The sequence below is a fragment of the Anguilla rostrata genome, chromosome 2, assembly GCF_018555375.3.
Source record: "Anguilla rostrata isolate EN2019 chromosome 2, ASM1855537v3, whole genome shotgun sequence".
Classification (NCBI taxonomy): domain Eukaryota; kingdom Metazoa; phylum Chordata; class Actinopteri; order Anguilliformes; family Anguillidae; genus Anguilla; species Anguilla rostrata.
The window spans coordinates 48,953,031-48,977,094 of record NC_057934.1 but is presented as its reverse complement, the minus strand read 5'-3'; the positions used below and the strand labels follow the sequence as shown (position 1 = coordinate 48,977,094).

At 39.0% G+C, this 24,064-nt stretch overlaps 1 protein-coding gene across 6 annotated transcripts in view; it reads right to left on the bottom strand.

Moving 5' to 3' along the window:
- Positions 1 to 24,064, bottom strand: part of LOC135248277 (neuronal-specific septin-3-like) — an 80,500-nt gene that overhangs the window by 29,369 nt on the left and 27,067 nt on the right. Inside the window, exon 1 of one of the 6 annotated variants that reach the window (XM_064322733.1) lies at positions 8,174 to 8,197. The exons of 2 other annotated variants lie outside the window; for them this stretch is intronic. Coding sequence is in view for 1 of the 4 variants with exons in the window: in XM_064322731.1 (XP_064178801.1) it covers positions 457 to 466 (10 nt within the window). In the remaining 3 variants the exon portion in view is untranslated. Of the gene's footprint in view, positions 1 to 456; positions 656 to 2,273; positions 2,396 to 5,213; positions 5,475 to 8,173; positions 8,198 to 24,064 lie in introns of those variants that run through there. 3 more of the 6 variants (XM_064322734.1, XM_064322732.1, XM_064322731.1) reach the window with 3 other exon arrangements.

Genomic DNA, 24,064 nt, shown 5'->3' with positions numbered 1-24,064 from the left:
AACATTGATTTCAGCAGTAAAGTCTGTCAATGCGCTTTTAATGTTTGCTTTTGAATTAGATTATCTTCAAACTGGGACTGCTGTTTAAACTACACAGTGGCGTGTTCCTCTTCTTGCATTATTAAAGCTAGATGTGCTTCAATAGTGGCCTTCGGAGCAGCAGAGCAGAGATAAATATGAGATAACCGTTTGAATGAAGTTCAGAGTGACACAGTGCAATCGCGTGAAATAAAAGTTAGGCAGCCTGGATGCCAACCAGATTCAAAGATTTGAAAAAAGCTAGAAAGCTGCCTCTACATGCTGAATTGGAGCAGCAGAGCTGTGCACAGCATTCAAACAGCAAAGAGCCTCGACTTCAGCTGCTGATGAAGGAGGCCATTCCTGGCCAGGCCCATTGTTAGGAAAAGAAGCGCTGAGAGCGAGCCCTCATTCAAAGAACAGAACAGAGATTCCTACCTTCTCTCATTCACAAAACTCTGTCTGCCTCCCTCTGGATACGCCGGTAATCCAATCACGCTACTGCCAAGCAGGGAACTGGGCCACTGCGAGGCCGAGAGCACTCCTGCCTGTTTTGCCGCTGTCTTAAAACCTCGCAATTGTTCCTGTGCTGAAGAAGCAACGAGCGCTGTCGCTGATGTGTTCCAATAAGAGTCTCTCTCTCTTTCACTCTCTCCTTCCTTCCCTCCCTCCCTCCCTCCCTCCCTCCCTCTCCCTCCTGTGTGTCAGAGTGAGGGAGTGAGTCTAACGGCTCAAGCTGCACTCAGCCATTCAAATGCAGATTGCCAAGAAGCTTGCACTAATCCAACAGAGCACACTGACCCAGCCACTCTGCTTTGGCCTCCCCGCTCCGCTCCTCTCTCTACCTCTCACACACGGCATCTTCACAGATGCCTTCACAGGCCGCTGAAGCTGCTGATGGTCTGTTGCAAGGAGCACACTGCTGACTATAAAACTAACCCAAACATAAAACTAACAATTCTCCAGGGAAAGAAGAGTTACTCATGTTCACAAATTTAAGTTGCCTTGATCAAAAAGATTGTCTCTAACATAATCTCGCCTCCATCATAGATGCCAACCACTTTGCAGAAACCCCCTTGGCCATCTGCCAAACAAGACTGTTGACAGCAAAACAATGTTTCATAATAAGATCATTAGTAACTAAACTTATCTATTAATAATAGTGAAATACAACAAAAAATCCTAACAAAATGTAAATACCAGGGATCTCTTTTTTCTTTTTCTTTTTTTAAGCAATGAAAGTCATCAGTTGTCATAAGTCACACGTCAGGGCCTAGTCAGCTTGAGTAATACACATTAAAGGCTTAATGTAACAACAAGTGGTCCTTTGGGTGGACAGTGCCCTGATGACTTTCACTGCTTAAAAAAGAAAAAGAAAAAAGAGATCCCTGGTATTTACATTTTGTTTGGATTTTTTGTTGTATTTCACTGAACAGTTTTCCATACAATTCTTAGAAGCTATCAAAATCTGGTAAATTATGGCATATTATCAAGAGAATGTTTAAACAAGTGGTTGAGACAGTATAGACATTGTCTCTGTTCAGTTTCATCCTCAGTAGTTTTATACAAACAGCTCCTCTTTATACCTTGTAGGCTTTTTTGGCCTCTGGGTTTCATTTATCATCCAACCTCTATCTTCACTTAAAAAAAAGTGACAGTTCCTGCTAAAGAACTACTGTTTTTCACTTGTGCTTTCAAGTACTTCAGATGCATATCTATCTTCCCCTCCCCCCAATATGTGTCACATTAGCCCACCAGCGACAGGGAAAACAGAAATGTCTAGTCATTTGAAATCTCTAGGACATGGATTGTACCATGTTTAAATACATCCAACAGCGTTGTCCTCCTCCACAAACCTATTGCCCCCAAGGATCCTCCTGAGATAGAGCACAGAATTCCATCAGCCCTGCAGAGACAGTCCACCTTTTTATGTACTACTGGGATTAGTGTCGTGTGGTAACGGTATCATTGAGCAACTCCTTGGTCTGGGACTAGGTGCAGTCCTTCATATCTAATTCAGACCAAAGCAAAACAGATGACAACACTGTGTGGATGTAAGCAATAACGCATGTGAACATTCACCCTTAGAAAATGTACTACAATGAACAACTTATTATTGCCCAGCCTGTCTAATAAGTAATCAGTGTAATAAATCTCACCTACAGAAACCACTGGCTGAAAGATATTACCAGCTATTAGCCCAAACTTTACATCAGATCCCAAAGAACTTGAGGGTTTCATGTACTGATATTTACCTTAATTTAGCTGTGAAGAGCCTGGAGGACAGAGACATGTGTCGGCATTCAACACTTCAAGTGCACAGGATATCTACAGTTCTACCACAGCGGGTGGGCGTGTTCTAAAGCCGCCACATAGATAAGCTTGTGCAGTGAAGTGTTTCCTCCTCTGTAGGGCTTGTACTTCCTGTTTGTGTTAAACCATCTGCACTCTGTTCAAATTTCTGTTCCCAAAAGGCCCCGGACGGTTGACTTTTGAATGCTCTCACTAATGTAACCATAATGTATGATATAAGGTCACGGCTCAAACCTTCATATATGTGTGGTCTCAGATAACTACAGCAGTCCAAGCAGTTATAGAGGAACACAACAAAAAGTGTAATGACACAGCCCAATGTCTCAGACAAAAATCTGAGAATTTGGATGCCTGGAAAAGTGCTAGACACAAAAACCTCTCCTTTAGTTTAGGCTGAACCGGCTATTACAGGATGAGGTATTGTCTATGGAAATCTGCATCTTGGCTTTCAGTGGGGGGACGGGTGCTGGAGACAGAGATGCTTTTTTCTCTCCCTCAAAAGGGAAAAGTGCTGGGCAAGACAATCCCAGACTGTCCGCATTCCCATCCCACATTGTCTCTCAGCAGATAATGTACCTTCACTCTGACACTATTTCTGTAGGAAAACAGAAAAAAACATTAGGCTACCATACTTATCACATGGGGACCTCTTCATATAAGATATTTAAGAACTCATGAAACCCTCAACTTGCATGTCACATTCCAAATATAAGGTACTGTTTGACAAACCCACTAATTCAAGAGCCAATTAACTTTCAGTGAGAGGGCTATGCACAAAACTATGAAAACAAAGATATATTCAGGACCCTCAATTATATTATTTGATAATCAGTAGCTGCCTTTGCCTATTCTGAATTTTTATGCTGAAAACAAACACCAGGGTCTTTCCCAACCATTTTAATCCTTAGCAAGTTTCCATGTCAATGGTAATTCATTGCATTGGAGTCGGTCTTGGCACAGAACAGTGATGTCAATGCTTTGTCAACATTTTTTCTAGCTGGACCCTTTCGAGCGAGAACAAAATAAAAAGAAAGTGGACGGGGGTGACCAAGGAAAGAAGCAGAAGGATGTAACACTTGCCAAAAAATGAAGGGGTTAGAGGTCAAATCTTCATGTGGGTGACATTGGGAGTGAGAAAGAAAGGTCGATTGTATACAACAATGCTTCATTCCTCCCTCAGGACTGCACACGGAATAGGGGGTATTATAGTGAACATACCAGTCCAATTATTTCAGAAGGCTATTTTTGCTCTCTAGAGACCCCTGCTGGTAGTGGGAGGCTCCAAAGCAGGATTCCTGAATGGCAATGTTACGCTCGAGCAGACATGGCATGAATTACTCCCATAAAGTGAACGATTCAAATAAACCTGCTGGCGAAAGCAGGTAAATGCAGACGCTAAAGAGCACTGGACTATAAAAACACATTACTGAAAGTTGACAGGTTTATCTGCAATTGCAGATGAGCTCAAAAGGAACACTGTTTTGTATCAGGCAGCAATGTTGAGACAGATTGTCAAAGCATGGTGCTACTGCATTGTAACTGAAAGGGCCTCCTGCTTTCACAGAGGGGAGGCAGCTCCTCAGTCTGTTCACCCCTCCCCCAACCCCATGTGCTCTTTAATTCATTAAGCCAATGTCTGCTTCTCCCACACTGCACAACAGACACACACACACACACACACAACACACACATAAGCCCCGCATAAACTTTTTCCTTAAAGTTGAGCTTTTCATTTGCATAATTTTGGCTTACAATAGAAAAAGAGCTCAGCCTTTGTATGAAATTAACATTCTGAGCAGAAAAAAGGGAAATACTTCTTGTCTCACTCAAAGGTTGTGGCACTCCAAGTAGTTTGGCTATTCAAAGCTTGAGGTACAGAAAGCTTTAAAGTAACCCTTTCCTTTCCTGCTATCACAGTCCCAGCAACTGCACATGGGCAATAAGCATCGTAATAGCTGGTGCCATTTTCAAGGTTTTGACCAAATCCTGGTTTGAAAACAAACCACTGTAGTATAGTATAAAGCTCTTGGCATCCGCTGCCAGTTTTAAACGTAGTCTCAGTCTTGTACATCACCATTGCTATGAGCATACATGGCATGTGCTTTTCCAGGGTCCTCTGCTTTTAAGAGCAGAGCATCTACTCATCATGTTATGCATCTTGCTGTCTCAGGCAGCTCTAGATTGACCATCCTAATTTATGTTTAGCTCCATAAAAACCTTTCCGCTAAACGCATGGTGTTTTTAATCCATGTGCCTCACAGGAAGTCAAATACACATTTTGCAACTGAAAACAAAGGTAATTATGTCATGATTTTGCCAGAACAGAGGATAAATTAGCCACTCAATGATAGCCAACACTGGCCTGGGCAAGTTAAAAATATAGGGATGCAGTGGAATTGCATAATCATATGGTCATGCGACCATTATTGTAAGATAACCATTTAGTAAATTTGAAACATTTACCTGGTGATCACTTACCCAGAAATACCATAATAAGCCCAGTGGCTTCAGTTTTACTGTCCACACCTCAGTGTGCTATACATAGGGGTGGGGGCTTTAAAACCCAGAGAGATGATGGCGTAGTCACATGGTAACTGACTGACCAGCAACATGCTGAGAAGAAATGTAGCTGAGAAAATTATGGGTGTTCCACTAGACTACTACTTCATTTCTGAAAACAAGAAAACAATTCTTATACAAAAAGTCTATTAAAGTTGTAATACCGACATGAAATCCATAGCTAATCCATACATCACCAAGATTCCAATCCCTTAATATGCATCCCAATATATAACATCATGAAATAAGCAAACTACATGGCATCTATAGTTAGAAGTTAGAAGCAGCCGAGTTCACCCTAAGAGAAAAGCAGTATAACTCACCCAATAATCCACCACAAACCTCAAAATGAACATAGCACTGCCAACTTTCCAGGGCTTTGTTTGGGACACTCACAAAATTGCAAACTGTAAATTTTCTGACAGCCACAACACAAACAGTGAGCAGATACCCCCAGTCCCGTGAAAAAGGGAAAAGAAAACAGCAGGCGGAGAAAGGGAACTCTGGAGCGGGAAGTGAGGAGCGGTGTGTGGTTCTGTTTGTCCAGGGAGGAAGAGAGGGCCAGCGTTCAGGACACTCACACAATACAAATGAACCCCCGTACACTCACTCCAACCTCTCCCCTGTCTCCTCACACTCCACTGCCTGGACCAGTGCACTCCAGGTCTTTCCCTGGAAATCCCTCACAATCAACAGTCTTCCACCATTCACATTCACAGGTATGCAAGTGATCCTGAAATAATTACATTACCAGGAACTATTTCATTTCTACAGGCAAACACATCACATGACTGTATATACAGTATATGAAATATAGAAACCCTGAGTGTGTAGTTCATATCTCATTCTAATACCAGACTGTCATACTGCAATATCTCATTAATAACCCCCAGATGCTAGCTCAGTCAGCATTTGAGCCACTGATATACCTGCCATATGCACTCTGCCATTTAATCACTCATATTATTTGCTAATGCCTTTTCCTTCAGCCTGTGAGGGAACTAAATCGCTCAAATTCTCAAGCTTGATTTGCACTCCTTACTGAAAAAGAGGACAAAACCATACCACTCCTGTACTGTATATGTTTATTTATGGTATTTATTTTTATTTACTTCTATTTATTACACATGTATACGTATTATTATGTAAGCATTGCTATGGTTCAAATAGCATATGAATTACAGAACTAAACAACAACCCATGCCAGCTCTGGGTCATAAAAATAGTTGCTTTTTTGTTGCACACTTTGCACAAATTGCATACTTGCTCAGCTGTATTAAAAAGCTGCTTCCCAGCATATGTTGGCATGCATTTAAATAATACAATCTCACATGGTCTGAGCTGAAGGGCACAAACTGCTGAGAGGGTTCGTTTAGGAGGGTGTCTTTCTGCAAGAAGCAGACTCAAGTCCATGCCCTGCTGTCAGAAAGGAAATCACTTCACTTTGCCCCAGTACATTCTTCTCCAGGTCCTGTCTCTAACCCAGCACCTTGGGCCCAGCCTCGAAAACTGTCTGTCAACGGGGCCTCTTCACAAGGCAGTATATGAATGCTGTGTTCAGCCCCCTGTAACCCTGGGCCGGCCTGTTACAGTGGATATATAGTCTTCAGATTAAAGGTCATCGATCATCTTTTGGTAATAGTAAATGCAGCTCAGAAGTGTTTCCACAGCAGGGAGTGATAGCACCTCTAGTTCACTGAAGGAATAATTTTCTTTGCTGACTGTATTATTCTGTGCTTTTTATTTTATCTTCTCTCAAAAAAGCTGTTACTTTAGGGTAAAAAAATTAATGGATGTTTGTATTAGTCATTGCATAAAACGCCTTCTTTTGTAATATTTCTTTGGTATTTTTGTTCTTTCGTGTTCATTGCACAGGCCAGATCCATTAGCATTTAACAACACATTCCACAAATAGTTCCTCCATAATAAACCTGCAACATACCATTCCTTATATATGCAAACATTTCTTAATAGGATTATGTTTAATTTTTGTTTTCAAAGGTTATAAAAATATAACAATATGTCAATATGTCCAGCACCTGCAAAGTGATCGGAAATGCATCTTCAGTCTGATTTCCTTGAAGGATTTGAATGGTCTGTACAGCAAGTATTAACATGTAAACTCTGCCTAGTTGATAAAGTTTTAGCCAATTTTAGCTATTTTAATTGAATAATCAGACAATCAGAGGAGCAAGCAGCTGTTTTGTGAATTTTGCTCAGGCTGACAGACTGAAAAGTTCATCTTTCTCATTAGAGGATCAGACTGTTTCTGTGTGTGGAGGGATCTCTTCTGAACCACAGCTGAGCTGACCTTCACATGCCCATGTATGGCGAAGCGACTCCTTCTAGACAGGGATGTGTGAGCAGGTCATTTAATTAGCCTTTTCATTTTACCACATGGGGAATGCTCTAATATTAGATGCCATGACAAATGCAGCTGGCCATAATAGGAGCTACTTTCAGGCATTATTTTCCTTTGAAAATAAAATCTGGACATTGAAACAGTGCCACACAGGGAAAGACCCAGGGTCAGAGAGGGACATCATACATATAAGCATCTATAATGTTCTCTTAGGAACTAATCATGCAGCCCCTTGTCCCTTATCCATTGATGGAGTTTGCCCCAGGAGTTACATATCCGCACTAGTGTTCTGAAAGCCTGGCACTTCCCTGAGCTAACCTGGCATCATTCCAGAGCCTAACAAGATTGAATTTTGCTCTCAGAAGGAGAATGTAGTTATGTAATATTAATTTCATAATGTCGGCTTCTTTACCAGTGAGAAAGTAAAGCTGAATAAAATGACAGCTAATCTATTACAGAGAGACATACTGACGAGGGCATCAACCATTATTGCATTACAGTCTCCAACCAAACCTGGAAAACCCCTTAAATCACAGAAAAAACTAACAACAAAAAAAAACAATCATGGCAAGATGCCCTTGGAAAATAGACCTAAAATGAATTCACGAGCCTACAGCCAACAGGAGATCAGAAAAACCACCAATGATCATAATTTTCCAACAGTTTCCCTTTATTAAGTGGCCTTGCATGAAATGGCAGCCAAACGTGAAACAAATGATCCCAGTGACTGGTCAAATAGAGTTGCGCGCACACACACACACATGTACACACACACGTACACACACACCTACACACACACACACACACAGTACACACACACACACACACACACACACAAGACACAGTTGTTACAACTGATGCTGTGTGACACCCAGTGTGCAGTCTTCCTGCAAGGACATGTGAACAGGCTTTAACACTCACCTGTGAGAAGGTGCAGTGGTCGTAGTGGGCAGGCTAGCTGTAAGACTCCTCCTGTTGTTTTTACACTTCTATGCCTGTTCAGAGGCCCCTGTCCCCAATACGCAACATGCAGTCAGTCGTCTTTTCTAATTTAAGCTGCTGTTGAGGTCAGACAACTAATTTGCCCAGCTATATACAGTGTAGCGCCACATGTATAAATATACACACTCACTTTCACTCGCATTTCAATTTCCTCTTCAGCACACCAAATTTATGTGTGCTTCATAGAGAGCGGGACTTCAGTTCAGAGCACACCCGAGAGTGAAGCATTATTAGGTCTATTTTTGATCTTAATAGCTTCACACTACACCTCTGCTGACCTTTGTCAGGTTTAGACGTTCACACCCTGCTCTTTCCCAGACTGTTTCACGCAACCCCTCGGTCAAAGTACACAACCTCCTGGCGCATGAGTGCCATGTTTGCACATAAAAGTTTCTTTGTTTTCCATCGTTCCTCAGGCACTGAGAGGTAAGAAGAAACACTGAGAAACTCTGGTGCCTGTAAATAAACACATCATTTACAGCCCATTACCAATAGGGATGCTCTTAAAGATAAACAAACTTAGGCAGAGAGCCAAAGAAAACAATACCACTCATGTTATTTCAGTCTCACTAAATAAAATGTCGGCACTCTGTTTACTCAAATGTATATGCAGTCCTGGAACTGATTCCTAACAGACCAAAGGTAGATGGAAGTGATTCTGCTCTGCTGCCATCTGCTGGACATACAGTGCTGTATTTCCTGCTGAGAGATGGGACATGACACTGGCCAAGTTAAAAATGCAACAGAACGAAATGCCCTTCTCAGTAGAATTTCAAATAAAATTATTTATATTTTACATATAAAATAATTTTCTAAGAGATGTAAAGGACCAATGATTTAATTTACTTTATTTCACTGAATGGTCAGTGAAACAGGCCTAACAGCCATGTTATTTGTGTCTCTCTCCTCAGCCATGCTGCAAATAATGTTTTCTGGAGGCCATCTGTCAGGTCCCATCATGTGATACAACTGCACAGTATCAGTAAGACCATTTCCTGAATGATTATTGGAAATTACTATAAAATGTCCTCATTTCCGCAATAGAATATCATTTTAATTTATGATTTAGAACTTTCAGCCCTTCATCTATAATTATAAATAGAAAAAATACAACACTTGGCTAGATTATGTTGATATTGGGTTGTCTTTTCTGGCCATTTAGGCTAGCATTTGTGCTTTTCTTGGCTGTTGAAGTCTGTGATCACCTTTATCCAATGATGAAACATTTCTATCCCGTTGAGAGTGATGACAATGCCCCCATCCACAGGGCACGAGGCGTCACTGAATAGTTTAATGAGCGTGAACATTATGTGAATCATATGCTATGGCCTTTGCAGTCATCCGATCTCAATCCAGTTGAACACCTATGGGAGATTCTGGACCAGCATGTTAGACAGCACTCTCCACCACCATCATCAAAACACCAAATTAGGGATGTTATGTTTTGGAAGAATGTTGTTCCATCCCTCCAGTTGAGTTCCAGAGACCTGTAGAATCTATGCCAAGGCATATTAAGGCTCATGGTGGCCCAACACCTTACTAAGACACTTAATGTTGGTTTTTCCCTTAATTTGTCACACATCTGTATATTGAAGGAATTCAGGTTAAATACGACAGTGTCCTACCTGGGAATTGAACCTACTGTAGGTTACAAGCCCAGTTCCCTAACCATCATACTCTGCTGCTACCACTATTCTGTGTAGAATACAGCACTCCACAAAGAATGCACAGTCTTCCTGAGGAATATCTTCTAATGTACCACCCGGCCAGAAAAAAATTGGTTGTTTGAGAATTCAGTTATGTCCAAAAGTCATTACTTGATCCTCCTGAGTACAGCACTTTATCCAAAATCCCATCCTTTCAAAAGAAGGAAACAGTACATTAAGTCTTTATTTTAGCATTAATAGTGATTCCACTCTTCCCTTTTTATGACCCGGCAAAGTCTGAAACTCAGTGGTTTTATGTACAGAGCACATCTGGTAACTGACCCATATTTCCTGGAACAATATTACAAGCTTAGGCCTTTTCTCTACAAACCTAGTTTAACACTGGATTGGTTGCAGGTTAAATTTGCTGGCTCAGGGGTGAGCCAGGCATTTCCACTCAAAGTCTTCATGTAGCAGGTCCATACCATGAATTAACCATCTCTCCATTCTTACATTGTACCACAGTTACAAAAGTGCTGTTACTGATGCTGCTAAATTTTTAAAAATAAATCTCTTTTATTTTATTTTACAGGCAAGTGATCCCACACTAGTCTTAGTCCTACCATATTCAATAGCAGCATCAAGCATAGAAAGCATAGTGTTAATGTAACCAAGACAGAAGAAACCCAAGTCCATGGCATCCATTATGGCTCCATTCCTCTTTGACAATTATTAGTTGGCACCATTACTCTTGGTGTAGTGTGCTGCATATTGGCCAAACCTATTTAGTAGCACACCGTTATCATCTTTCAAAACTGGTATGAATCACAACTCAAATGTGTACTCTATTTCTAGGGGATTTTGAAAATGGAGAAGGTCCAGGTCTTTGATATTTAAATCCACTGGTTACTATTTCAAAACTTACTACTGGAGATATTCCAGACTTACAGGCCACGTGTGTTTGCACATTTCTCAAAGAGTAGCACTAAGTGGATTTTATATACTGTAGATTATCTCGAAACATTCAGAACCACCAATAGGAAAGGTATAAATACAAACTAAAGTGATTATCAGTTTAGAAGTCATTCTTCCTTACAAATGCAGAAAGAAAAAAAACAGCCCAAATGGCAGAAAACGCCTCACTCTTCCGGCATGTGGTAAACAGAAAAGGCATCATTGTTTCTTTTCAGTAAGCTTGCAGTAAGTTAACCTCTGGCTATCTATTCAAATTATTCTGATGCTATTGAAGCATAATAAGAGTTTTACACTGTAACGACCGATAACAACAGATAACATAACAGATAATAACAGATAACAATAGCAGAATAATATCTGTTATAACAACAAGAATAACAGATGACAATAACAATAACAAATAAAATACTTGTGCAATAACAGTTCATAAGTTATTATTAAGAGCTCTTTAGTTGAGAAGCCCTTGATAACTATTTGCTACCTTTTATAACACATTTTTCCAACAATGTTGAACACATGCAACTTTCCGAAAGCAAGCACGGTCACATAAGGCCCGCAGTCTGTAGGAACAATAACAAGATTACACAACCAGATGCACTGCTTCTATCAGCAGCCACTAGTGGGTCCCTATGGCTGAGTGTTCCTGGCTTCAGGCCGACTATGTGTAGTTTTTTCCAGGCCAGAGAAAAGAAAACACCAATACATGATCCCCATTTACTCACGACTCCACAAGCCTCTTTTCCATCACAACTTGCAAGGTACACTTTGTAGGACAGAAGAACAGATAATAAGGAATTCCTCTGTCTGACACCATAGGCCCTTTACTTGTTCAGTTCTGTTCAAACTGAATTAGCCATTGTTCCAGATGGAAAGCAGCATGTCCTCAGGAGGACAGGATAAATCAATACAGCTGAAGATTATAACTAAATTAAAAATATCATCTTCATTATTCTCTACAATCAAAACTGTATTTGAGGAAACGATCTAAGCACTGAAGGCCATGTCCAAACAACATCTGAGCTGAGGGAAAGAAAGTTACTTGATAGCACAGCAGGCTCTCTGCAGCAATTACTTGGGTCTGGATTGTTTTTTAAAGTACATGCGGACACATTTGCCACATGCTTCTAATTCAATCCCTCAACACAATCGCACATGTTGCAAATTTTCTGTACAGTACTGACCAGGCAGACAGCAGCAGCTGCAGCCTTAATTGGCTACATGCTCCCCACAATTAAAAAGTAAGGGTTAGGCACTGTTTCTAGAAGCTCATAGGAACAGCCCACTGCCTTCAGAACAGTTCATCAATAAGTAAAAAAATGGACCTTATTGAAGAGCTGAACCACAACTGCCAAACCAGACCAATGAGGCATGTGGGATATGGGTTGAGCTGTATTTTAATTGTAACACTGGTTAGATTTTTAGAACATGTTGATGAAATGTTGATTAAATGAACCACACTAGTGTATGTTTAAAAGTAATAGAGAGAGAGAGAGAGACAGAGAGAGAGAGAGAGAGAGAGAGCAATCTGATTAAGTAAACTACTACAAATAGTTATTACTTATGAGTGCAAATTAAACACACAGCAGCTAGATCACATTCACTGACTCCTCTTCCAGTAAACTATGCTTATGTTGGCTGTTTATGTCATATGTGGCTCCAGTATGGATTTAAAGAGGAAGACACACAACTTGAATTTAACAGATACGCCATTTTTCTCACCGGAGGGAAAATGTATGATTTGCCTCCATATGAAGAACACATTCTCCCTCATGTGCAGCTATAAATCAAAGCACTTACTGTACAGGACTACAGGCTGTTTACTCTGAATCAGATAGTCAAGTTTTTAAAGGAGGAAAACAGCTGCACTTCTTTTAATGGAATTAAAGGGCTGGAGACCACATCGTGGCTGTCATGAAAAACTACTCATAAACACATTTTAAATAAAGAGAAGCATCAAAAGTTTAACTATTTCTTTACCACGTGTGATTTTCTAGCCAGGTGATGTGTAAAATATCATGTGCTTGGGAGTTTGGCTTTTTAGCAATGAAGTAGTTCTTTAACAAGAGCAAAGGCATTAAAAAACTTAAAAATAACTGCAAATTCCTTGATTATTAATTTCTTATGGACTGCAATGACATGTTTTAAACAACAGATCATTGCAGCTCCCAGGTTTAACGTCTTGCACCTCCAGTGCATTCCTTCTCCTCACTAGCAAAATCACACGCAAACACAAGCAACAATGGGCTCTTTGTCATAGATAGCTGATAGGAATTTTTCCATCATTAGTGACAACAATTGTGCTACAGTCAACACCAGCATAGAACTTTTTGTGAAATCTTTAAATATTGTATTCCTGTTGAATGCACTTATGAATATTGTGTAATGTGTTGTTATAATGGCAATAATGAAAAATAAAAAATAAATAGGCCTAAATAAACAGCACCTAATAAAATGCAATCTCATTCTCAACGTATGTTCTTTCTGGAAAAACCCAACCTTATGTTATAAAACCCATTACATGAAAAACAAACAGGTTTTTCACAACAGGTCATTTTCAGACAACTTGTCAAACAAGTCTACATCACACCTCTAATTTAACGTGACTAAGATTCAAATTGTCCAGTCAGAAATCATAACACACATCTGTCTACTGTTTATTTAGAAACCCTCTCAACACACAAATGGCTCCACACCTTCTTGGTAAACTGTGTAGCAATTTGTCTGGGGAATTCTTGGGTGTTCTCTGTCCTGGGTGCCTATTAAAAAAGGACAAACATTTTTAAAAAGCCAGTGTTTGCCCATCACACAACTTTGAAATGGCAGGCCAGAGAAGAGCCTACGTTCCAGATTTACCTACATAAAATTTGAAGCGCAAATTGCGGGCTGACAAGACATATTGGTGCGTTCACAGTCTGCCTGAAATTAAGGTCTTATTTACTAGGGCTACAGCTAATTACACAGGCAGTGAATAGTGCTGCCTATTATTCACAATGCGCATATGAAGCAGAGCTGAAAAGGCACAGTTAAACAAAAAAACTCCTGTTGAATACACAGTAAAATGTCCAGTATTAATTCAACTCTAACAGAGTTTATGTGAGTCCACTCTGGCCATAGATTTAACACGGAACATTGTACTGTGTATCTTCATTGGATGTGAGGAAATTGATGTATCTTCTGGTGCCACATAAAAGCACACCCAGCACAACAGACAGTGGAGGAAAGAATATCGACTGCACTGTGATGTTCCAGCTGTGGTGGCAATTGCCAATTGAATTAATCCAGATGCGAGAGAGTGTAATGTCACAAGGAGCTTCAGTATTGCCAGAATGGAATGGGGAAACGTTGTGTTGGAGGTTCTAGGTCATATTATATTTCTCCCAGAAGAATAGTTATATCTACGACTGGGTTTTTGTCACGTAAGTTGCAGGTGTCACAGATTCCATGATGTTTGTCTTTTTTTGCAGTTCAGTGAATTTCCCTGTTTTTAGCTTTCTGTGATTTTTTGGCAGTTTTGGATGGTAACTACGATGCAGCCTGCAGTCAGATGTTACAATAAAATACTTAATGTAGTTACGGCAACATTTGCTGAAAGACTAAAACCTTGCAACATATACCAAATCTAACTTTAAAGAAACAACAAAAACACATGATAACCCTGTGTTTTATTATTTTAGTAATGTAATTTCAGCAAGCTCAGTGTACTCTGTTTCTAACAATGTTCTGCTTAAGGCAAAAAGCATGCTCTTTCCATAATGGGCAAACGTGATTTTACGCACTTGCCTATCAATGCATTTACTTGTATTACTTACAAGTGAAGCAACTTTCCATTAATTTTTTCCGAAACCTCAAGCACTGGCTATAGCTGGGTATGTTATTTCAATCATTTCCCACTGCTCCGCATGGACCAATTGGTTAATAAATTGAATTAATTAATTCAATTTTAAAAATTATGTTTTTAAACACTGACTTCTTCCTCTTTTTTCAGTTTTCTGTGATTTTTAACAACTTTTCTGTGCTTGCTCTGCAGCTATAGCCAACATCTGTCATGACAAACACCCAGCCTTTATTGTTTGGCTGAAATAATTAAGCAATAATAATTAATATTAATAATCTGAACGTTTGATGATTTCTTGCTCGGGAATTTGGAGTAATGTGATTCTTGTGGCAAAGATTTTCTCAGCGCATCTTTGAGGACTATACCCGTCTTGCTTGTGCCTAGATTTACGCCTACCTACAGAGGTGAGAAAATTGAGAAATTCCATGCAAAAATCAACCCTCGTTCTGTGAATTTTTGTAAATTTAACAAAATAAATAATCAGCCACACTTACAATATCTCTGTCTGTTATTTACATGATCCTCCCTTGAATACATATGCATTATGCAGAGAAGCGCACATTGCAATGACTCACATAAAGGGCATGCATACTGCACTGCCAGCCCTGTGCACCTCTGTGATACATAAGACGCAATGTATCATAGTGGTATTTTGAATAGTTGGCACTCATGACATGGCTATAGTTACACTCGACAGTCAAATCAGCCAGTGTCCTGTATCAACAGGTTAACAAATAGATTTTTAAAATGTCATGTTCGCAGAGAGTGAAAAAATCTGAAATATCCATCAACATGAGAATGCCCTTTGAGATCAAACCAGAACTAAATTAGGCAGAGGAGCTGTCACAACAATCTCTCCAGGCCACAACAAACCCCGTGCTATTTAACACACGTTACCTCCAAGTTCCACATATTTCAGGGATTAAACCCTAAACACTCCATGGACCATAACAAACAGCAGATTAGTGACCAGAGAACAGCACGGAGAGGGAATGACTCAAGGCTGTGGAATGAAGGTGCAACAAGTCGCAACTAAAAGGGCAGACTTAGGTGGTGGTTACCTTGGGCTAATTGTGATACCGGCTGCACTAAAACACTTCCGAAAATGGCAGCGCAGCGTCTTTGATTATAGCCTTATTCCTACCACGAAATAACTCAGGCCCTCTGAGATCACGCAAGCTTGTATTAAGATTATATAACCCGGCTTTTGGAACTGACAGTTTTGTGGTCAACACCTTTGATAGAGGAGTGGATTATAAAAGCGAAGAAAAACATGTTCATCTTGTGGCATGACCTCCAGGTCGAACCTCATCAAACTGTGGACCTTCTCGCATGCAGTTAATTATAATAATTTTATCACCATCCTATCTGAGAAACCATTACAGGTTTTGCTACAACTTAAATCACAATTGGTAACACTAAGAATTTCAAGTGCAAAAAGTATACTTCCGGGAAACCATGCCGCAACTGACACTTCGACTGCTCGCAAAGCTAAAGGGCACTTATTTCTTAAGCTCACAATAACATTCACAGCCAATTATTTTTTTTCCAATTATGCAGTTCCTGTTAATCAGAAACATCAACCGGGGACTGGAGACACAGGTCATTAGCGACATTAATAAGCTCTTTAGCTTCCGGTTTCCCATGGCATAAATGGTTCCCAAGGGGTTTCTGTTATAAAATTGTGTGATGGTCTTGACAATGGTTGTATTTGGACCAATGCAAACGGGAGTAATGCTGCGATTGTTCTTTAAGATTATTACTAATGTAAGGCTGTAATGTATCCTAAATCTGTAATAGGGGGAAGGGATGGGGAGGAATATTATGTGAGGTAGCTGTAGTCATCCATCAGACCACATTGTTGTCTGTTAAATTCAAATCTATCTCAGAATAGGACTCCAGAACAACCATTGCCAGCAGCAAAAATATTTTTTTTCAACCACAAATTAATTAATTCCATCAAATTGGTCTGTTTTTTTTTTCTTTTCTTTTTTTAGTAATTTTTTTAATTACTGGGATTATTATGTTTTGCCCCAGGCAGCCTTTTCCAGTTAAAAGCTTGTCAATGTGCAGATGATAAATAATACATTTTTTCTTGGCTTAAAGGCTATATATATATATATATATATATATATATATAAAGCCATACAATTTAAGCTCACAACTATATTTACACTGAACAGTTATGTTTACCATAGTTTTTATCCAAGCAGTTAGGATTCTGGGAATCATAATAAAGCCTGCTAGTCCAGAACACCCATGGATAGACTAAAATGAAAACAGGCATATGGAGCAAACTTTGTTTACAAGCAGCAAAAGAAAATGCCCTGAAAACAGAATAGAGCCATTGTTACAAATGACTATCTGTGGTACGTTTCTTCTTGTGGTTTCAGTCATGTTTTAGTGGAGTCAAATGTCATGGTGCTCATATTTCTCAATTTAATGAAAACAGATTTGTGTTTTGCATACATAGCAACAATTTGGTTTTTATCCATGAATGCCTGTGGGTCCTGTCAGCATCAATACAATCCTTCCCTATATCCCCCTAATTGTATGACATTTTATTTGCCAAGGTAAACAGTCTTATATAAGGTGTTGTTTTGGTGAAATAGCTCTTGGCTCTCCGCCTTAAGACATAGCTTTTCCCTGACTTGGCCATAATTATACATGGATCTTCGAAGCTGACTTGCATTAAAGGTAGGCTTATTCCCTCCACATTGATAGCAATTAGTCACAAATTGAATATAAGCATCTTATAGAAAGCCATCAGATTGCATTCACTTGTGATGAGATTTAAATGCTGATATAAATGTGTGTGAAAGATACATTTCAGTCTTTCCACATTATGAACCCAACAAACCAGTAACCATGGTCCCCTTATGCATCTGGCCTCTGTGTGATGACGATGTGGAATGTCATTTCAAAGTTTCAGCCTAGCCTGCTACTGAGGGTGGGCCTGTCCCAGTTCTATTCTCAATTACTCCTTTTAATTTCATCTGCCTTAACTATGCCACCATGTTCTACTCTGTTGCTGTAATGTAAATAACAGCTAAGACCAGCATGTTTGGCCAATCCAAGATGCCAGCAAAGGACAAAACTACACATTCAAAGTAACAGATATTTATTATTTCTTTAGCCATTTATCCTTTTAGAAACTCAAACACACAAACAGAAATAAATGGCACACAAGAGAATAGTGTTTTCAAAGCCCAGACCAACAAACTGTACATGATCAATTACAAAATTATTACAATGTGATGTATCTTGTTTTCCAACACAGCATCTGTCATTCATGTTATATTACTTCCACGGTTGTAAACAGAGCTGAAGGCAGACATGGAATACTTGCATTCAAAGCTGTATTGTGTTCAAGCCATGATTCAATCAGCGTTTGTCCTTAATTTTACCTCAGGATTAAATGCAACTGTTAGCTTTTTCTTTACAAAGAGATCACTGAAATCAAAGCACCAACCTATTTGTGAGGGAAAAACTCTACTCATATTTATTTGAAAATGTGTTTTACTCTTAGGTGTAGCGTTTCATTGGTTTGTAGGTTTACTTTTTGATTTCATACATCATTATTGTGTAAATACATGAGTCAAATAGAGTACAATTTTTATGGTGGTCCCTGACATAATAGAAACAAGACCAGGTTAAAACCTAGCAAATGGCTGGACCGGCCAACCAGCGGTGTACCTTCATAACTCGGCCGACCAATGGTGTAACTTCATCACTCAGTAACTCAGTCACAGAAATTCGCTTTTGTAGGGCTGGCCCCGCTATTGCGGTCCAGCCAAAAATAAAATCTTCTATGATGAGGTTATACTCCCACACGACCCAAAATCTTCCTCTATTAGTCTCATCCATGGTGAAGGACAGAGCTACAGGCATTTACAAATGGTCCCCATCCAATGCCACTCCAATTGGGTTACATTACAGCCATTACAGAACAGGCCACCCCATCAAGGACCCAGGAAGGGTCCATCACACAGGCAAACACAATGCAGAACAGTTCTATCCTGGGTGAAACATGGTACAGTTCATGTAATCTGAAAAAGAAAGTGACCTTGTTTCACTGCTGTTCTAGCCTCAGTTCATTCATAAACCTACAGATTTCATTCATTCATTCTTTCACATGACTTGGCTGGCTGTGCACGGGTCTTACTTTCAGCCATCCTCAGAGCGTAAAGAAGGAATCACTGGATGCTTGCAGTAAGTCAACTGACACCTGAGATTCTCAGCCATCTGTATGTGCATCTGTAACACATCTCAGGAGAAGACAGATCGAGCTGCTTCACTGTTGATCTGATCGTCCTTCCTCATTTACATCACCATGTCTCTATTCTCAGCTTCTACTCACCAACATTCACAAACATTACAGAAGGGAACCGCCATTTCTTTATTGATTTGACTCAATATGACACTACTGACAGACAGTGAAGTGCTCAGTTTTAGACTAACTGTACCTGATTCTACTACCATACAGTAAGCAGAGAAGGAGGGCTTCAAGTTTAATGACTTCAAGTTTTAACTCACTAGAATGGATATTTTACCCTTGAGCAAGGTAGTAATCCTGATTGCTTCAGTGAACTATCCAGGTACATACCAATGTATGTGAGTCTCCCTGAATAACTGCTTAAGATCAGAGGATGTGGACCCCATGAGTGATCATAGCAATGGAAAGGCCTGCAGCCACAGCTATGGTGACAGCTACATGCACACACAATGCCCTACAGCGCAACTACTGTACAACTAATAATTTTACCCTGCAGAGAAATGCATTCCTCATACAGGAGAAATAAATCAGCACTGAGGTGCTTCACATTATGACACCCGCTCCACATTCAAGTTACTTCTTATGTCAGTGATCATAACTCAACTGTTTCCAACATGATGTACCTATCACATATCACTGTCTTTACAAGAAATGGATTAATTAATGAATTAATTCAACCTAGTATTAAATTGTGCAAATTTTATTCCAAAACAATGCTCTCATTGCATTCAGGGGCAGTATGTGCTTAAAGCTGGTGAGGGTTCCTGCTGCTTTAGTTCTTCCAAACAACTTGTAGCACATGTCAGCCATGATGGATGCACCTTTTACCTCCAACTGGCTCCTGCTCTCTTGCTGTACTGTGTAGCCTGCAGTGTGGAAAATCATTACCGACTCATTTACTTCTGCTACATGAGGCACAACAATTCCAATGTGAGATGACAAAATTGGTTTTGCCCCCGGGGAGGCAAACTTTACTGTGGTGGGAGTGACCTACAGTTATGATTAGGCCATTCCAGGGGAATAATGAAATGGGGGTAAAGAATTGCTTAAGTAAATAATTAAGTCAAAGCAATTGTACCCACTCTTTAAAAAAATAAAATATAGCTGGTGTGGAAAAGATGTATTAACAAGCCCAAAAATATAATTTATGGTTCATCCAACAATATTGCAGCTGATGTTTGTAATGGGTTGTAAAATGGATACAAACTCTGGTAATTAGACCTCCTGGCTACTGTGAAAAAAACTGGGAAATGATATCACAAACCCTCAGTTCCTTGCCAAAATATATTATAATAATCAGTTAGTGTGCTCATAAATCACATTTATGTTCTTAATAGAAGTATGTAATGCAGCCTAATTGCATGTTAAAAAAATATGAAAATCAATGTTGGGGTGAACAGAAACATACAAAAACCAATGAATTAACTGACCCTATGATTCATTTTAGGGAAAACTGGTGTATTCCAAATCGAACCCAATCTAAAACCCAACTCAAGTCTAAAAAATGTAGCATTTATAGATCCATCAAAATGTATTCTTGTTTTATGAAAAATAAGAATGTGCTTTGAAACAAAACTACTGCCCTGCAGACCAGACTAGACAACAAATTATATGCTTGTATGCATTTAGCAAAGCTGATCATGACCATTTACAAAGGTGACAAAGTGATGCATGAACAGTCAGGAAGTATTTAGCCATTTGCACAAAAAGCAGGGCTTAAGGAGGAGCTCTGACAGATAATGTCTGAGCTGGCAGGGTTACAGGGAGGGTGTCTTAACATCTGCTGCTGAAGAATTTATTCCTCAAATCACTGTAATTAACAGCAGAATAAATTGCGCTCTATAGGAGAGAGAGAAACCAGTCTGTTCTCAACAAGCACCAACATGAACCTGGCTGGATAAGGATAAGGAGGGAAGGGGGTGACAGAAAGAGAGGGTGGGGAGACTGCAGTACTTGCTATGAATATGTGGATACAAAAACCATAGTGGACCTATTACTGATTGACAAAACAACTTGCACCTTCAAAAAATTTGGACAAGATGCTATATTTGTGAACTTGAATTTGTGAAACTCTGAGGCATCATGTTGTTTTCAGAGTTTGGCAAATGAAGCCAAGACCTTATTGTCTTTACAGATCTCAAAGCTGCCCATTACCATGCATTTTTGAACAAGAGTTCAGGATCATTTTAGGTTCTGCTGTGTTGCCCGTCTTTCAGCTAACAGTCCTCCCTCAATGCTCTCTGTTTAGGGCCCTTTGAATGTGTGATGAATGAATATTCATCAGTCTCATATATTGATCCTTCACAGACTAAAAGGATGCCAGAAGTCAAGATAATTTGATAAGTAGAATCAAATACAGGCCCCCAAGCCATGTTCACATAATATATTACACATTATACACATTATATCCACTAGTGCAGGCATTATCATTGTCATCATCTTCATCATCTGAATACCCCCTTCATTCTCTGGCACAATTATATGGAATAGGCTGAACGGTGAACACGCCAATCAACCGCAGTCATATAACACAAAGTTCCATGTTTTTAAGCAGCACATATTTCTCAAGTTAAAAACTACCAGTTTTCAATGAACTTGACTAACTGGAAGTTGACCAAATTTTGGTGTGTACAGGAGTCTTTGGTCAAAGCAACAGTTGCCAGGAAACATACTTGATAAAATAAATATGTTGGAATGTTTTTGATTACTGGCTACAAAGAACAGTAGGGGAGATTGCATACAGTTTAAACAGAGTACAGATGTAACATGCTAAATATCTTCTTTGCATAACAAGCTTGCACTGTCATATTAGCTCTGTACATGAATAGTATCATCTGCTTTCTATGTGGGAAATGTATGTGGACCACTCCAAAGGTCTCAGAGAAAATCTGTTTTGCAGTAACTTTTTCACTTTCTTATCTGTAGATTTGTTGTTGGATAGATTCTTTTGTTTATGTGACCATATAATTAAACTTAGATAGTTATGATCCTTGATCCGTCATCTAAAAATGACATCTGCTAGCTTTTTATGAAATTTATCCAAATGTGCAAGGTAGTTAGCCAGGTACAGGTGTAAGACAGTGTTACATCTATACTTACGGTCAGAAAACAAGTGCTGATAGAGACTAACTCTGGTATTCAGATATGTGTTCAGAAATCAGAAAAAGTGGTGACATTTAATACAGTACAATATTACGAGCTTTCTAAACCTCAGCTTGAAAATCAAATCTGTTTGAAAAAATAACATTTCTAAATCTTTTACAGCCTGAAGATTTGCTGCTTTTACAACAGATTGATACATTTGCAATGTTAAAACAATATTAATATTTAATAATAGCTAACCAAAATGAAATCAAATGACCTTTTTAAATTTGTGTAGGGTAGAACACTATTGTTTACATTAGACTACAATCTATAGATTTAGAGCATTAAATGAGTGTTACAACTGTCCCTATTGACAATTATAACAAATGTATTCCTTGTTTTGAACACTAATTGTGGAATATATTAACTACTTACAAAGGTTTTTGACTCAGAATTGGTTGGCTGACAGATGCTAGAAACATATGTAGAAAAATCAGATGTTTACCATGAATAGTTTTTTGTGTGGTAGGCAAAACTGCAAAAACTATTTATTTACAGAAAACCCAGAATGGCAATATATTTTTATAATACATTTTATTGAAATATATTTTCTGTATATTCCATGTCTGTCACGGTAGTTCACAATAAAGTTTAGCTTCTTCAAAATAATCTCCTATATCCTAAGGAGATATATTCACTGATTTATTCATGGACATTTATATAGATGCAACAATTACTACAATTATGAGGTGCACAGTCCTTGAATATGAGCTTTCTGTTCAGTTATGTTTCTGAAATCATGTTTAAAAAATTAAAAAATAAAAAGTTAACCTCTGATGTGCTTTACTTTGAACAGCTAGTCTTTTTTTAACCTACTTCAAAGCTATTTTCACTGGCTGTTGAAGGAAGGAGGAAGAGGAAAGCCCTTTGGTGAGTTCTTGCTTGTGTGTCTATTATTGGAAAGTGTTGAACCATCTTTATACTTGAAAGAAAGTAATACATTCCAAATAACAATATTCACATATGGACATTTAATTAATTTTTACAACAGATCTGATGTACCTGAGGTTCAAAAATAAAGTATTGTGATAACCGTTTTTTAACTTATGTGGTCATTTTTGGGCTTGGAGAATTGCTCAGAACCAATCGCATTTTCGAACAGCTAATACATCAACCAGTGTTATAACTGGTAGGTCTTCTAACAGGCAAAGTGGCGGACCCTTTGAAGAAAGGTGTAAATTACAAGATAACACACGCATGCACGAACAAACGCAGGCACACAAACACACAAGCAAGCATATATTCGTTAACATCACAAGTCTGTCAGATATTATTTCCTTTCTGAAATATGATAGGGTTTAGGGCGAGAAAAATTTCGGCAAAACAGATTCACTTTGTTGTCGGGGTTTGTGAAACATATTACCTACTGAAAAACACTCATAGCTCAAGTAGGTACTCTCCATTGCTCTTCAATAAATCTGTTGTCTGTTTCCTCACCAAGTTATTTAGAAACATGCAACTTTACTACCATTCAATAGACAGCATCTTGATCATAGTATTTTGTGGACAATGACTGATTAATTAAAAATGGAAGTAAAGCCAGTCACAGGCCTCAGGAATAAAATTGGTACGTTTAATTATCAGTTCATTTTGATATCAGTGTCTGCATACTCAAATTACAATGTGCATTGTAATTATTTAAATGTAACCCGAACAATGGATCGACGTGTGCCATTGTCAATTCTTTCTAAAAAGAATGAGAATTTTATGAAACTCTCAGAAAGGGAATGCTAAACAAAAAACAAAACTACTCATTGTTGACAAAAGTGAAAGATAAATAAAACCTGAGAAGTCTTAACTGGTTGGCTGGCAATGAGAAAACAGAGTGTCTACGGTGCGTCAGAAGGTGAGGGTACTTAGGTGACCCTTAGTGTGTTCATAACACAGCGTGCACATAACCAATGCAAGCAGACAGGTTATCACTTGCAGTTCAC